The sequence below is a fragment of the Pyrus communis genome, chromosome 1 (genome assembly GCF_041283825.1).
Source record: "Pyrus communis isolate YQ-2024b chromosome 1, ASM4128382v1, whole genome shotgun sequence".
NCBI classification, from domain to species: domain Eukaryota; kingdom Viridiplantae; phylum Streptophyta; class Magnoliopsida; order Rosales; family Rosaceae; genus Pyrus; species Pyrus communis.
In genome coordinates this window covers 6,607,088-6,622,425 of record NC_142565.1, presented here as the reverse complement: position 1 = coordinate 6,622,425, position 15,338 = coordinate 6,607,088, and the positions used below count along the sequence as shown (strand labels likewise).

Sequence of the window (15,338 nt, the reverse complement as noted above, 5' to 3'; positions counted from 1 at the left end):
TCCATTGGCAACGAGGCGCCGAGGACGAAGAAGTTGGAGAAGCAAGAAGGTGGATGATGATGGTGTTCAAGAGCTCTTCATGTTGGAAAGGTTATAAAACATGGGCGCGTTATGACGTTTTGTAGGTGGAGGGAAGGTGTGGGTAGGGTATCTTCTCAGGATATACTCCAAGCACAACTTTTTGTGTTCCTTCCCATCCACCTTTTCTCTCACTTTCCAATTATTTTTTCATTTGTTTTTTTGTTGGCTTTCAAATATTCTAAATTGAACTTTGAGACCCTGTCTATTGGGGTGTGTAAGGGTCATGGGTTAAAGACGAAATCTAGCCTTCAAATCTTTTTTGCCGTTCTAATAGTGTACGAGGTTGGAGGCTAAAAAGTGTTATTGATTAATTTTTATTAGCTATAACTTTCTTCCTAAACTGGCATCGTGAAGCGCTTGAGGCAAGAGCTGACGCTTAAACTGTCTCTGTCAAGAGTTTTAGACGATTTCAGCTTAAGTCAGATACATCTTATTAAATATTAATTTTTATCGTTTGATTCGATAAATATGACTTTTGCCTACGTTAGTTCGTGGAAAGCCAAACCTCTCGTTATATAATACTTCAAATATTTGCAATCACACACTTGCAAAAGTGTGTAAAATTTCTTTTAACTCTTATCGGATCATAAAATTATTTTCTTTAAATTTGGGAGTTAACATGCACCATTGAGAAGTAAAGTAATAAATTATTAAATTGCCTAGGTATGTGAGTATTTGGGCTTGTAAAGGTGTTATGGCCCAAAATAACATGGGGCCTTAGGGGCCTAATACGAAACATACAGAACCTCAAAAAACCAAAGTTTGCCAAAATCATTTTCTTTTTGTTGGATTAATTATCAATTCAAAAATCTCGAACTGGATACTAATCCATTATCTTAAAGATAATGATGAAAAGATCAAAATTTTAAAATTAAATTTGCAAATTAAATATGTCATCAATAGAAAAAAGGTATGTTAATTAATATTTGTAATAATCCAATCATTGAAATCCGCATCATTTCATTCAAATTAGCATACATATATGTGTATGATATTTTCACTCTGACTCTAATTAGTGTTTTATTCTCTTACCGATTGTTGTATTCTATTACGTGTGGGTAACCTCACTTTTTAATTTTAGTGGTCATCCAATTTCGAAGGATAAATTGGAATACAATTTTTGCTCCATATAGAAGATGATAGATATTTTATGTATTTGTACTTATCAATCTCTGCAATCACCAAAAGGATAAAGCTGAGATATCAAGGAGAGTTCTACTAGAATGCATTTGCTACTAGCGGTTGATGTAACTTTTAATTTTGAGTAATTTCTAATGAGCTTCGAGTTTCAAGTCTAATTTTCTTATCGTTGAAGTTATCTTCTAAATACCCTCTCATAACGTTACTATCGAATTCAGCCCTTAGAATTTTTATTTGGTGGCACACCAATAAATAGCAAAGAATTTTAGATTTTACTCGCAAAAGAAAAACCGGGAAAATATCAAGTGAAGGCGGGTGCAGGGAGATACAGTGCGGTCCCATACAGTGCCGAGTGACCCGCGTATTATACAGGGACAGCCCAAGAACTCAAATTTCTGTAACCTACGTCGTCCCAAAGATATTGGATCCTTTTTGCGTCGCCGACGACCGCCCGCTTTAAGCTTCTTCGAAAGGTTTATCTCCTCTCTCTCTCTCTCTCTATCTCTTTCTCTCCTCTGCGATCTCCTGCAGTTCCTTAGATTTTGTTTTTTTGTTGATTTTTTGGTTGTGAAATATGGGTTGCAGAGAGTGGTTTGGATTTGGAATTAGGGGTCGGTGTTAGAATCAATCAATCCATGGCGACTGCGCAACCGGCAAGGGGTCGGACCGATTACGATTATCTCATCAAGCTTCTCCTCATTGGGGACAGTGGTTAGTCATCGTTTCTGTTTGGTTCCCGAGAAAATTATGGAATTTGAGAATTGGAATTTGAACTTTTTGAGATCTAACGTGGTTTTGCTTTACTTTGGTATTTCTGATGGGCAATGTACTTCAAACGAAAATTAAAAAAGTCTTTTTTGGAAGTATTTTCTGTTGCAATATAGTGGGTGTAGGGTGATATTTAGTTGTGTCAAGTTTGAAATTTTGAATGCTTGCAATTTTTGATAAATTTAGTGTTTTAGGGACCTGTATGTGTGTGTAATTAGATGGTTTTGTATGAAAGATCCAGTTTTGGGTTTGATGGAGACTAAGAGAGTGAGTATAATCATATTTCTACATAACTTTTTTAGGTATCGAAATGAAAACAGAATGCGAGAGTAATATCCGACTCTAATCTGACTCGGTATGAATTACAAGGTGTTCCTGATCAAAAATAACAAGAGAGTGAGTGCGAGTACGAACAATGACCATATGTGCATTGTACTGTCTTTCGGGGGTTGAAGAGCTTTTTAACCTTTTGTTAATACTTGATGTGAATAACTGCATAAAGGATAAATAAGAGCTGTGCTGGGGCTCATGGTTTTGGCTTCAGTTGGGATTATTGCTTTTGAAGTTGCTTTGAGACACAAAGAAGGATTTGATTTGTTTGGATGGTGTCCTGGATCTTGTGTATTAAAAAAAAAGGATGTAAATTGGTCTTTATTTGGGAGATATTTTTAGTTTCGCTTATAAACTTCTTGGTTTTAAAATATAAAAACATTTCTGCTGTAATTTCAGGTGTTGGCAAGAGTTGTCTGCTTTTGCGTTTCTCTGACGGCTCCTTCACAACTAGTTTTATCACCACTATTGGGTTTGTTTCCGTAAAAACTGTTTCAATTTTTGTATCTGGAAACTTTAGCAAGTGAACAAGTTTTATGAACCAATATATTAAGTCAGTTAGGACATGGTCATTAGCTACTGCTTAAAGCTGCTGTAGAAATATGTCATAAGGAACTATTACGTTGTGTTTTCTTGATGAAGATTCATCTTTGTTTAGCATCTCTTAGATAGTCCTTTGTTGACAGGATTGATTTCAAGATAAGAACAATCGAGCTTGATGGCAAACGGATTAAATTGCAAATCTGGGATACAGCTGGTCAAGAACGATTTCGAACAATTACAACAGGTTTATGTTTGAGATTTTACAGATGGATAATTTTAAATTGGAAAATAGACAGTTGCTGCTGACAATAGAAGAGCAGGGGCAGGGGTTCCTTTCTTAGAGATGATTTTTATTTATTTTTAATTGTGTCCTCATTTATTGTTCTTCAGGAGTTTCCTTACATATTTATGTTATGCTCTGCAGCTTACTATCGAGGAGCCATGGGTATTTTGTTGGTGTATGATGTTACCGATGAGTCATCTTTCAACAGTAACTTCTCGTTTTTCCTTTACCCTCAGTATATGAATTTTTGATAGCATGCTGATTTTATGTTCATTTTGCTTATCTATTTATGTTATAATAATCCAAATTCTAACAAATTGGGATGTAGAGTTGTAGACATTTCAACCTTGTGGTTCATTTTGGGTGTGCTTAAACTGGTGTAGATCTTTTCAGTTTGACCGTTAATTCATTGGTGGATGATTAAAACCGCCGGTGGCACTTCTTTCATCTCTGTGTAAAATTTTAAGGAAAACTAATGGAAGGGACTTGAAAACTTTGAATTTTAACGACAAGGACAAAATAAAGGGTAAGGTGAATAGTACCAGGATTGACTTTTTAGTGTAAAAATGTGATTTTTCGTTAAAGTGAACAGTACTGGGAGCTTTTCATTAAAGTTCCCTAAATTTTATAGTTCAATCTAGCGCTTCTTAGGGTAATTGTATATTCATGTGCAGACATTAGAAACTGGATTCGCAACATTGAGCAGCATGCTTCTGTCAATGTCAACAAGATTCTGGTGGGAAACAAAGCTGATATGGATGAAAGCAGAAGGGTGTGTAATTTGTATTTTTTCACTTGCAGGAAATGCTCTTTTTTATTTTTTATTCTTTCTAACCCGGTGAAAGAAGTAGAAAGGATGAGCTGTGATGAGTTTATTATCCTATTTGGTTCACATGAGGATGCTAGGAATTGCATGCTCTATCCCTATCCTTCTATTTTTGCATGTGTTTGTTTGTGCGAGCATGCCCAAGCTTTAATTATCTATTTTCTTAGGCTGTGCCGACGTCTAGGGGTCAAGCTCTTGCTGATGAGTTTGGTATCAAGTTCTTTGAAACTGTAAGTTGTAATATGCCTTTGGTATTTTGACTACATAATCAATTCCGTTCCGTTTATATTGAAAGAAAATGTTCTGCAGAGTGCAAAGACAAACCTGAATGTGGAGGAGGTCTTTTTTTCAATAGCCAGGGATATCAAACAGAGACTTGCAGAATCTGATGCTAGGGGCACTGAGGTATTTTCATCCTCCCCAAAGTGGGAATCCTTTTCTTGCCCCCCCAACTCTTCTCTCAAAATGTTGATGAACTCATTTGGTTTCGATGGTTTCAGCCTCAGACACTTAGGATTAACGAAGACAGAGCCGATGGTCAAGCTGCGCAAAACTCATCATGCTGCGGTTAGTAAAAAGAGGGAAGGTTCTGTTGGTTGTAGTGATGTGGATTTGAGGTAAACCTTGATAACTCCGTGGGGGGCGCCTCTCTTAGGTCTCTCAACTACCTGCATTAGTAGTAAAAGTAGTTTTTTTTTCCTCGTAATTCTGGAATTTACAATGACACTTCTACTCTTTCATCATCTTTCGGTTCTGTTTGTTGCCTGTCCTGATGTAGATAGATAATCAGGTTATTTTCAAGATAGAGCTTTAGGTGTTCACTTTGCCTAGTTTGACTGATATTATTGAGTATGTCTTCAAAGTTCAAACAATGTGAATTACCTTTCTGCAGTAAACCCATCATTCATCTCATGTTTTTATCATTGGTCATTGTTTCTCCACATTCTTTATGATATACTGATACTGATTAGACGATTAAAGAACTGATCGAACGCCCGAACCTTTCTACAATCTATACAGTAAGCTGAATTCGGATCTGGGTGAGAGGTCAGCAGATTTAGCAGACTGTGTACATAGGCAAAGTGACTTTTAGGGCTGCAGTATCGAATGCTGCAGCTGCTTTGAGTGAGCAACAAAGCTCTGTAAGCTGCTAATAAAAATGGAATGAAGCATATATGGGTTGGGCCAATTTGGCCACTGTAGCTTGCCCGTCCACTTGCTTCCGATTTTGTTTCTCCTTTCTCGTAAATTAGAGTAGTTTAGATTAGTGTCATTGCAAAATAAACAAGATGTAAATGCACATCCCGCACATATTGATCCAAATGTTAATAAGGCCTAAAAGGCTATGTGCTGAAAAATGACCCGTTTTAGTAAAAAACTCATCTCCAACGAAAGATTGGGCAAAAAATGTGTGGAACTCACCAGGTCAAAAGTTAGCCAAAAGGCTAACGGGCTGGCTACTTTCAGCCACCCTCCAAGCCCGATTCTGCCATTCTCCATGTAATCCAATGGATGAAATGGACCAAAGCATGATTAAAACTGTTTCCACGTAATGTTTTCAATAAAAAGCATCAGAGTGGGCTCGAAAGAACAAACTTAAAAAGTAAGTTGACCTCTATCACAGTGGTAGAGGGGAGTTTATCCTTGTATCACGGCGTGGATTTGAATTTCGTCAGCTTTATAATTTAACATCTAATCTAACAAATCTATCATCTGACAAAAAAAAAAAGAAAAAAAAGAGAGCAAACTTAAAAATAATAAATTATTGAGGGACTATGTTTTAGCCCATTCAATTGGAGATGATATATAAATATGATCTAACACTATTTATTTAAATATAATTTCTTACAGGGTTATAATTCTAGATAAGATTATGTTTAGCTATTTTGGTTAGAGATGGCCTAAAATATGGATTATATAATATGCCTTCTTTCTATGAGGGCTGATATACACCACAAATGTTACAAAGTATCGGATGAAATGTGCTTGGCTCGTTACTTGTAAGTTACCTTTAATGTTAGCTTATAATTTACATCTAAGAAGGAATGACCTGTTAGCTTAGCAGTATTTGAATTGAATGGTGCGACTAATTTGAGCGAACACCAAAGCTCTTCAAAAAGGAAAAGGATCCTCTCGGGATCCATTTTGTGGGGAACATTCTAATCGTTCATCGTACATCGTGCAACCAGTTTTTGTCAGATACTCTTTGTTATTTAATTTTAAATAAAAAATTAAATAATTTATGACCGTACAATATACGATAAAATGATTAAAAGTAATCTGGATGGAATCCAATTCCCTTCAAAAAAGAACCAAACAAGGAAAGTTAGAAGGAAGACTAAAAGGAAGCAAACCAGAACAAGGAAGAATATATCTTGGGGACCCGCTAACCAAAACAATAGTTGGGCATTATTTATGGGAAAATGATTTTTGCACTTATAATTTTTTACTGCTCTTCTCCATTTGCGTTTATTTTATAATTCTATTCTGAATTATTTCATCTAACTGTTAGAAAAAAAAAAATGTAAAAAGCATCAAAGTGTGTAAATAATTTATATATTCCTCATTCGTTAAAATAAAATTAGGCTTAAAAAAAATTTACATGAAACGAATTCATTACTGTTCTAATTTTTCTTGGGCTAGGTCAGACTTGTGCCTCTTTTAACACCTACAATAAAATAATTTAAAAAAAAGGAAACCTAAGGAAAATTGTTTGAAAATTTTGAGTTTTAATGATAAGGACAAAATAAAGGGTAAAGTAAATAGTACTAGGATTGACTTTTTAGTGTAAAAATATAATTTTTTCGTTAAAATAAATAGTACCACGGACTTTTCGTTAAAATTCTCTTAAAAAAAATCAGGAAGTAAGATTTGATTTGGTTTCGACAATTGACCAGAAAAAGAAAAAAAAAATTGGAAATGGATAAAGAGGAAATTGGAGGAATAGTCAGCGAACTATCATCAAATTATAGCTCTTGTTCCCCAATAAAAAATTTATTAGATTTGGTCCCTCTACAAAAAGTGCATTGAGTCCCTCGCACTAGCAAACATGGGTAAGAATTTAAGGTATCGTTTGGTATGCAGACGGGACGGGACGAAACGGAATGGGACGGGACGGGTCGGGACAGGACGAAATGGAACAGAGTGGGAGCAAAGATACCCTCGGATGGAAACAAGGAGCAAGAAGAAGGAGACGGAGAGGTTATAATTTTGTGTTCCACGGATGTGGAACGAGTTGTTCCAGGGGGGTGAGGTGGAACGAAAATTCACCCAAAACTCGTCCCGTGGAACAACTCGTTCCACCCGTTTTAGACGCACCAAACGTGGGACGGAACGCTTTGTCCCACTCTGTTCTGTCCCGTCCCACGTACCAAACAGTACCTAACAGAATTGGTTACGAAGGAAGGACTAACGCTCCAGCCGCATTTTATAAAGTTTGAGGACTAAAATGTAATGAATCCTTAGTTCAGGACCAACATCACAATTCAATCATAATTCAGGACCATTCCTCAAATATCCTTGGAAAATATAAGCTAGCTTTCCAGAAAAGCTCAGAATAGTCACCGTCGCTTCCCAGCGATTTGGTTCAACTCAACTCCCACTTCCAGGTAAATCCCTAATCTCCATTGATTCCAAGCTCGCATCTTTCGGTAGTTTAATGCCGTTTCTGTAGAGGCAACCGAAACGAAAACGAAACTTCTCGTCCACGAAGTATACAGTTCATGGAACGGTTTCGTTTCTCTGTTGATCAAACTGGTCATTGATAGTTATCGATTGGTTTTGTTAACTTTTTATATATTTAATGTCATCAAATTCTTGATCTTTCTAATCATCCAAGTTCATGAACTCGTAGTGTGTGTTATGAGTAGATTAATGTGTGATAATTAGTATAATTATTTTATCTGTTTTTTGATTGGTTTGATCAGGGTTTTTTATGATTGGGAAGGTCTGAGCGTTGGGAGGTGAATTGGGATAAAGTTTTTGTGATTGATAGATTGGGTTGGTAGCTATGTCGTGGTTTAGAGCTGGGTCTGGTGTGGCAAAGCTCGCCATTAGGAGACGTTTATCGAATAGCGGGTCCTATGCAGCTAGGAGGCGGGTTCTTCCGTCCCAAAGCCGAGACTTTCACACCACAATACCTAAATCGAAGGCTGCCCCGGTTCCACGACCCGTACCCTTGTCTAGGCTAACTGATAGTTTCTTAGATGGAACCAGCAGTGTTTATTTGGAGGGGCTTCAGAGGGCTTGGGAAGCCGACCCCAATAGCGTTGATGAGTCGTGGGACAATTTCTTTAGGAATTTTGTGGGTCAGGCCTCTACCTCGCCCGGAATTTCGGGCCAGACCATTCAAGAGAGTATGCGTCTGTTGTTGCTTGTGAGGGCATACCAGGTCAATGGTCACATGAAAGCTAAATTGGACCCTTTGGGTTTGGAAGAGAGAGAAATCCCAGATGATCTTGACCCTGCTCTATATGGGTTCACTGAGGCTGATCTTGATAGAGAGTTCTTTTTGGGGGTCTGGAGGATGGCTGGGTTTTTGTCTGAGAACCGTCCTGTGCAGACCCTTAGGTCCATATTGACCCGGCTTGAGCAGGCTTACTGTGGGACCATTGGGTATGAGTATATGCACATTGCAGATCGTGAGAGATGTAACTGGTTGAGAGATAAGATTGAGACTCCTACATCAATGCAATATAATAGGCAGCGTCGTGAGGTTATTCTTGATAGGCTTATTTGGAGTACACAGTTTGAGAACTTCTTAGCCACTAAGTGGACAGCAGCAAAGAGGTTTGGGCTTGAAGGGGGAGAAACTCTTATTCCCGGCATGAAGGAGATGTTTGATAGGTCTGCTGATCTCGGGGTTGAGAGCATAGTTATTGGAATGTCTCACAGAGGCAGACTGAATGTATTGGGTAATGTGGTTCGGAAACCTTTGCGTCACATATTTAGTGAATTCAGTGGTGGAACAAAGCCCGTGGATGAAGATGGGCTCTACACAGGGACTGGTGATGTCAAGTATCACCTGGGAACCTCTTATGATCGACCCACTAGAGGTGGGAAGAGAATCCATTTATCTTTGGTTGCAAATCCAAGTCATTTGGAAGCTGTGGACCCCGTTGTTGTTGGAAAAACTAGAGCAAAACAATATTATTCAAATGATGCGGACAGGACCAAGAATATGGGTGTCTTGATTCATGGAGATGGTAGCTTTGCTGGACAAGGTGTGGTCTACGAGACTCTTCATCTAAGTGCTCTTCCGAACTATACCACTGGTGGGACTATACACATTGTGGTGAACAACCAAGTTGCTTTCACAACTGATCCAATGTCTGGAAGATCGTCACAGTATTGTACTGATGTTGCCAAAGCATTGAATGCCCCTATTTTTCATGTAAATGCTGATGATGTGGAGGCAGTCGTTCATGTGTGTGAGCTTGCAGCTGAATGGCGCCAGACCTTCCATTCTGATGTTGTGGTTGATTTAGTGTGCTATCGTCGATTTGGGCATAATGAGATTGATGAGCCCTCTTTCACGCAGCCCAAAATGTACAAGGTTAGACCTTATTTTCTATTAATTAAATATTTGATTTTCTTAATTGACTGAAGGAAGAAAATTTCTTTTTTTCATTATAAATCTCAAAGTCCTTTCCTTATTGTGTCCTGGTATATTATATGGTGCAGCTATTGAGATGTGCAAAGCTGACTCCTGATTTTTTTTCCTACTTAATTGGGGATTTGCAGGTTATTCGGAATCATCCCTCAGCTCTAACAATCTACCAGAACAAACTTCTAGAGTCTGGACAAGTAGCCAAAGAAGACATTGAAAGGATACAAAGCAAGGTTAATGAAATTCTCAATGAAGAATTCTTGGCTAGCAAGGATTACACTCTTCAAAGAAGGGACTGGCTTTCATCCCATTGGTCTGGATATAAGTCACCTGAACAGATTTCTCGTATCCGGAATACTGGGTAGAGCATTGTTTTCTACCAGTTTCACCTGTTCTTCGCAATATCCGATTTTATTTAATTGTATTTTTAATGAATTTTATATGCTGCTATACAGGGTAAAACCAGAGATTTTGAAGAGTGTTGGCAAAGCAGTTACAGCCCTTCCAGAAACTTTAAAGCCTCACAGGGCAGTAAAGAAGGTGTATGAACAACGTGCACAAATGATTGCAACTGGTGAAGGAATTGATTGGGCAGTTGCGGAAGCACTTGCCTTTGCTACACTACTAGTAGAAGGTAACCATGTTCGACTGAGTGGTCAGGATGTTGAAAGAGGTACATTTAGTCATCGGCATTCTGTTATTCACGACCAGGAAACTGGGGAAAAGTATTGCCCTCTTGACCATATTACGGCTGGCCAAGATGAGGAAATGTTTACAGTTAGCAACAGGTAAAGCGTGATTATTTGTTGTACTGTTCCCTTCTGCAAGGATCCTTTACTTGTTTTTTTGGTTGTTAAAATATCTATAAATGCATAGAAGATTTTGACCATTGTTTTTTATTTGGTTAGGTTCAGTCCAGAGTTTTCTCGTGCTTTAATGTAGTGATCCAGAATTTGATTCATTAGCATTCCCTTGTACTGTACTGTATAATGTAAGAAGAAATGGTGATGTTTGGCCATGAGTCCATGTTAGGGGCGATTTCAGTTCCCAACATTCTATTTGATATACATGTTGTATTCATTACACCATGGTTTACTTCTTTTATTCATGAACATCGTCCACATATCCCCTAAAACTTGCTTCTCTATGGTTTATACAACTCAATGTGTTAATATGCCACCTCTTGCTGCTGTGCTCCATCTTAAAGATAGTTGGACTGACAGACCGCGCAACATGGCTTATGAGACACTGAATAGTACATATTTAATTCGTCTTCTATACAAGCTAATTGTCTTTGTATTTACAGCTCACTCTCGGAATTTGGTGTTCTTGGATTTGAATTGGGTTACTCGATGGAGAGTCCAAATGCTTTAGTGATCTGGGAAGCTCAATTTGGTGATTTTGCAAACGGAGCTCAAGTTATCTTTGATCAGTTTTTGAGTAGTGGGGAGTCCAAGTGGCTTCGTCAAACTGGGCTTGTTGTGCTGCTTCCTCATGGTTACGATGGCCAGGGCCCTGAACATTCTAGTGCCCGACTGGAGCGATTTCTTCAGGTATTCGTTTGTCAAATATGGTTCACTCCTCCCCCATCTTCCCTTTTTCCTTTGGGCAACAGTAGTGTCTGGTATGCATCCTGAACTAATACCGTTACCTAATGTTTTTACAGATGAGTGATGACCATCCTTTTGTCATACCTGAGATGGATCCCACACTTCGAAAGCAAATTCAGGAATGCAATTGGCAGGTTGTGAACGTGACAACTCCTGCCAACTACTTCCATGTTCTGCGTCGTCAGGTGAGTGGAAATATTTCATTTATCAATTTTTTCCAGCATCGTGATGAGTTTCTGCATGTGCTGACATTTTTCCTTATCTCCAGTTACACAGGGAATTCCGCAAGCCTCTTATTGTGATGGCTCCTAAAAACCTGTTACGGCACAAGGATTGCAAATCAAATCTATCTGAGTTTGATGATGTGCAAGGTCACCCAGGTTTTGACAAGCAGGGGACCAGATTTAAGCGCCTCATAAAGGACCAGAATGACCACTCTGATCTGGAGGAGGGTATTAGACGGCTGGTCCTGTGCTCCGGCAAGGTAATTATATTCCTAGTTTTCCTCCATATATAAGCACACAAATGCATGCATGTACATGTTGTTTGACTTCTAATTGCGTTATGGTTTTTCCAGTAAAGTAATCAATTGACTAGTATGAAAAGCAAAACCTGACAGAAGTAGATCATTATCTTGACTTGTAGATAATTATGATTTGTAATTTGTACTATTTTACCTGAACGTGGGACAAAATGTTTATTCTATCTTCTATCCTGTACAGCTTTATTATGAGCTTGATGAAGAGCGAAGAAAGGTTGAAGCAAAGGATGTCGCAATTTGTAGAGTGGAACAGCTTTGCCCTTTCCCGTATGACCTCATCCAGAGAGAGCTGAAGCGATATCCAAGTATGTAGTCTGGACTCTGTACATAATGATTAATGGAATGTCGAAAATTTTTGGTGATGTATATAATGCTATGAGGCTCAGGGTGATGGGGTTTTTTGTTCTTTCTGGGGGCTAAATTTTGCTGACATCATGAGGTTGACACATTCCTTATTTGGTCCCTGCAGATGCTGAGATAGTTTGGGTCCAGGAAGAGCCGATGAACATGGGCGCCTACAGCTATATTGCACCCCGCCTTAGCACTGCCATGAAGTCCCTGGGTAGAGGAACTTTCGACGACATCAAATATGTTGGCCGTGCTCCATCAGCTGCCACGGCCACTGGTTTCTATACAGTTCATTTGAAGGAACAAAGTGAGATTGTACACAAAGCGGTACAGAAGGAGCCAATTGAGTTTCCCAGTTGAAGTCTGCCATACTTACCGAAAACCAAACAACCACGTGTTTATATATCTTCGTATAATACTGTCTGAATTTTTCTGTCCTCAACTTTTGTTGATTCAAATGGTGGTTTTTCACCGTGGTATGCCATGTAAGCGAGAGCGGCGTCTGGGAGAATAAGATCTCTCTGTTTCTTAATGTGGTGATCAAGTGTTTTGAGAATAATGTCAAGCTGCTTTATAGTAATGACACAAGGTTGGTTAGGCCATTCCGGATGATAATATTTTTTTGGATTTTTTTTTTTTTTTTTTGGTTATTTCCCGTTATATATTATGATATAATTGAAATATTTGGTTAAGCATGATTATATTAATTCGCAGTTTTAAGTCTTGTCTTTTCCACTCCCTGAATTTCTTTAAATTGATGTCTTCGGCGGCATGTATCTCACACCAGAACAAGAATGTGATGATGTGCAAATGACTCGAGTAAGTTGCTCAAAAATAGGCATGGGCTTATAAGACGTTGATAATCTATTCATTTAACTTTTAGTCTTCATTTTTTTTTTTGGCTATATACAAAGGAAAATCATTATAGGCTAGGATCAGGAGAGGTATTTTTTTGACACATTTTGTAGTTTTCTTTGTAATTTTTTTCAACAATTTGAATAATGTATATTTTAATTCATTATTATTCATAGATCATGCCTATCAAAATAATTTAATTCCAAAATTATACGATCCTTGAATTAAATGATCATCATTTTATTATTTCTTTGCAAAATTGTATTTTCTTATTTATGCTATATACAGAGGAAAATTATGTAGGAGAAAGAAACAATGAAAAGGAGGGGGTTTGAAGGAATGATAAAGCGCAGAGAAGAAATGCGTATGGAATGACAAAATGAAAGATAAAATATTAAAAGACAATTTTAAGTTGTTTTTACTTTCAAGATTTTGTTTTTATGTAATCTTCATTTAATTTCTCTCTCCAACCACCTCTCTTCATCCTTTTCAATTCCTCATTTCTTTCGTATTTTTTCATTTTGTCTCTAGCATAAAAATTCAAAACTATAGCCTAAAAACAAAATGGTTATCAAATAAACCATAAGTTTTCACGTTGCGTATCTCTTATTTCTCCATTTCTATCATAACCTGAAAGTTTTTCTCTTTATCTCTCTCATCATGTAGAACCAAAAGAGAGAGTGACATAGCCAAAGATCATGAAAGGTTTCATGTGTAGAGTATTTTCTGTCAAAAATCTAAGTCAATCTGAAAAATCAAAATTTCTTACTTGTAGTAGTATACGTGTGCACGCATGCGCAGCTGCAGGCAACTACTAGGGGAGTTGGCAAAAGCATTTTATTTTAGTATCAATTCGATAAGGAAGAAAGGAAAGCACAAGCCAAAAGCAGTGCTTAATACGCACGAATCTTCAGAATTAGGGTTTTAAACTTTTAATCATTAAATTGCACACGGAAAATGCAAATGTGGAACTATGAGAGGCACGGCATATGTATTTAGCTATTTAATGAAGCTTAATCTAGTGCAAGAAATTTGCCACTAATTTCTCGCACTTAGCTCCTAAGCTCCGGAAAAGGATTCTTGTCGGATCCTTTTTCTGGGGATCTCGAGAATTCTGTGATCGTGACCGTTCATCGTATATCGTGCGATCAGTTTTTGTTAAATACTATTTATACGATATACGATGAATGATCACGATCACGGGATTCCCGAGATCCGCCGGATCCTTTTCCCTAAGCTCCACGATTGGATTTTGGCCAGAATGAAATTAAGAAGCTTTTTTTTTATCTATTTTTTAAGTAAAGAAGCATATGTTAATTAATTACATAACATATGTTGAAAAACAAATGCATTTTTTAAGTAAAGTTTTTTATCTTTTTTCAATTATAATTAAAAATGGAGTTCTAAGCTCGATCGTGAATAATGGAGGAGAATCAGATTACATGGTCACTACTTCAAAACAAGGGAGCAATTGTCAAATCCGATATCTGATTCGGGTAGTCTGGCAGTGATGGGATTCATCCCTGTTTTCCGGAACCGGATTCTCATCGGACCCAAAAGAATTGAGCTCAATGATCAAATGATCCGGATTATTGAAATTTAATCCAACAGCTACAATTATTATAACTTTTAGAAGGCTCCTGTTTTGTAGCAATTGGATAAAATTTTAATGACTCGAATAATTTGATGAGTAAGCTCAGTTCCTTTGGGTTCGGAAGGATTCGGTTCGGTTTTCCATCTCGGCATAGGTAATAATGAAAATGATGGCTTGATTAAGACATTGTGCTCCATTTTGGACAATAAATTATTCTCCAACTACATATGCATCCATGAGATCCCTCAAAATATGGAGAGAATAGGAGAGTAACATGATCGAATAAATACTATCCACAAAGAAAAATATCTAAAGGACTAGGAAGAGCAAAATTGTTGGGAATGAGTCTCATATTGATTGGAGGAGGGACCTTGCATGAGCTTATAAGAAGTTGGGCTACTCCTCATATTGCCAATTAGTTTTATGGTGGAACCCCAACTTTCTTCATGATATCAGAGCTAGGTTGTTCCACGTGTAAAACCAAACGGTTACATATGCTCCACGTCATCCCGTTGTGTTGTTCACGTGTTAGGCTCGAAAATTCACCAACTATGTAAGAATTTGCTAACGATGCATATTGTAGTGTGCAAACGTCAGAAGTAATCTTATTCATTTTCACCTAACTAATTGTAATTTGAATCTCGCATCTTACCCCATAGCAGGGTAAGGTCTCTCATCATTGAAGTCATTACAGCAATGAGCCTGCTACTAATCAAGAAAGATCAAGCTAATAGAAAAAAGAAGAAGAAAGATTAAGAATATAATTTGTTTTTGACAAAAAAATGGGACATAAGATACTTTTATAACGTGA

General features: G+C 37.6%; 2 protein-coding genes across 2 annotated transcripts; both read left to right on the top strand.

Moving 5' to 3' along the window:
* The first annotated feature begins 1,499 nt into the window (after window positions 1-1,499).
* Window positions 1,500-4,883, top strand: LOC137720644 (ras-related protein RABE1a). The gene is made up of 9 exons (XM_068459733.2): window positions 1,500-1,694; window positions 1,807-1,932; window positions 2,719-2,791; window positions 3,006-3,106; window positions 3,287-3,352; window positions 3,820-3,917; window positions 4,139-4,201; window positions 4,281-4,376; window positions 4,472-4,883. Exons 2-9 carry the CDS (start codon window positions 1,857-1,859, stop codon window positions 4,541-4,543), a joined length of 645 nt encoding a protein of 214 aa, XP_068315834.2. The 5' UTR covers window positions 1,500-1,694; window positions 1,807-1,856; the 3' UTR covers window positions 4,544-4,883.
* A 2,571-nt stretch (window positions 4,884-7,454) lies between these two features.
* Window positions 7,455-12,680, top strand: LOC137720213 (uncharacterized). Its single transcript, XM_068459252.2, has 9 exons — window positions 7,455-7,579; window positions 7,898-9,525; window positions 9,714-9,940; window positions 10,035-10,367; window positions 10,886-11,132; window positions 11,246-11,374; window positions 11,458-11,673; window positions 11,912-12,035; window positions 12,200-12,680. Exons 2-9 carry the CDS (start codon window positions 7,981-7,983, stop codon window positions 12,436-12,438), a joined length of 3,060 nt encoding a protein of 1,019 aa, XP_068315353.2. The 5' UTR covers window positions 7,455-7,579; window positions 7,898-7,980; the 3' UTR covers window positions 12,439-12,680.
* The last annotated feature ends 2,658 nt before the right edge of the window (window positions 12,681-15,338 follow it).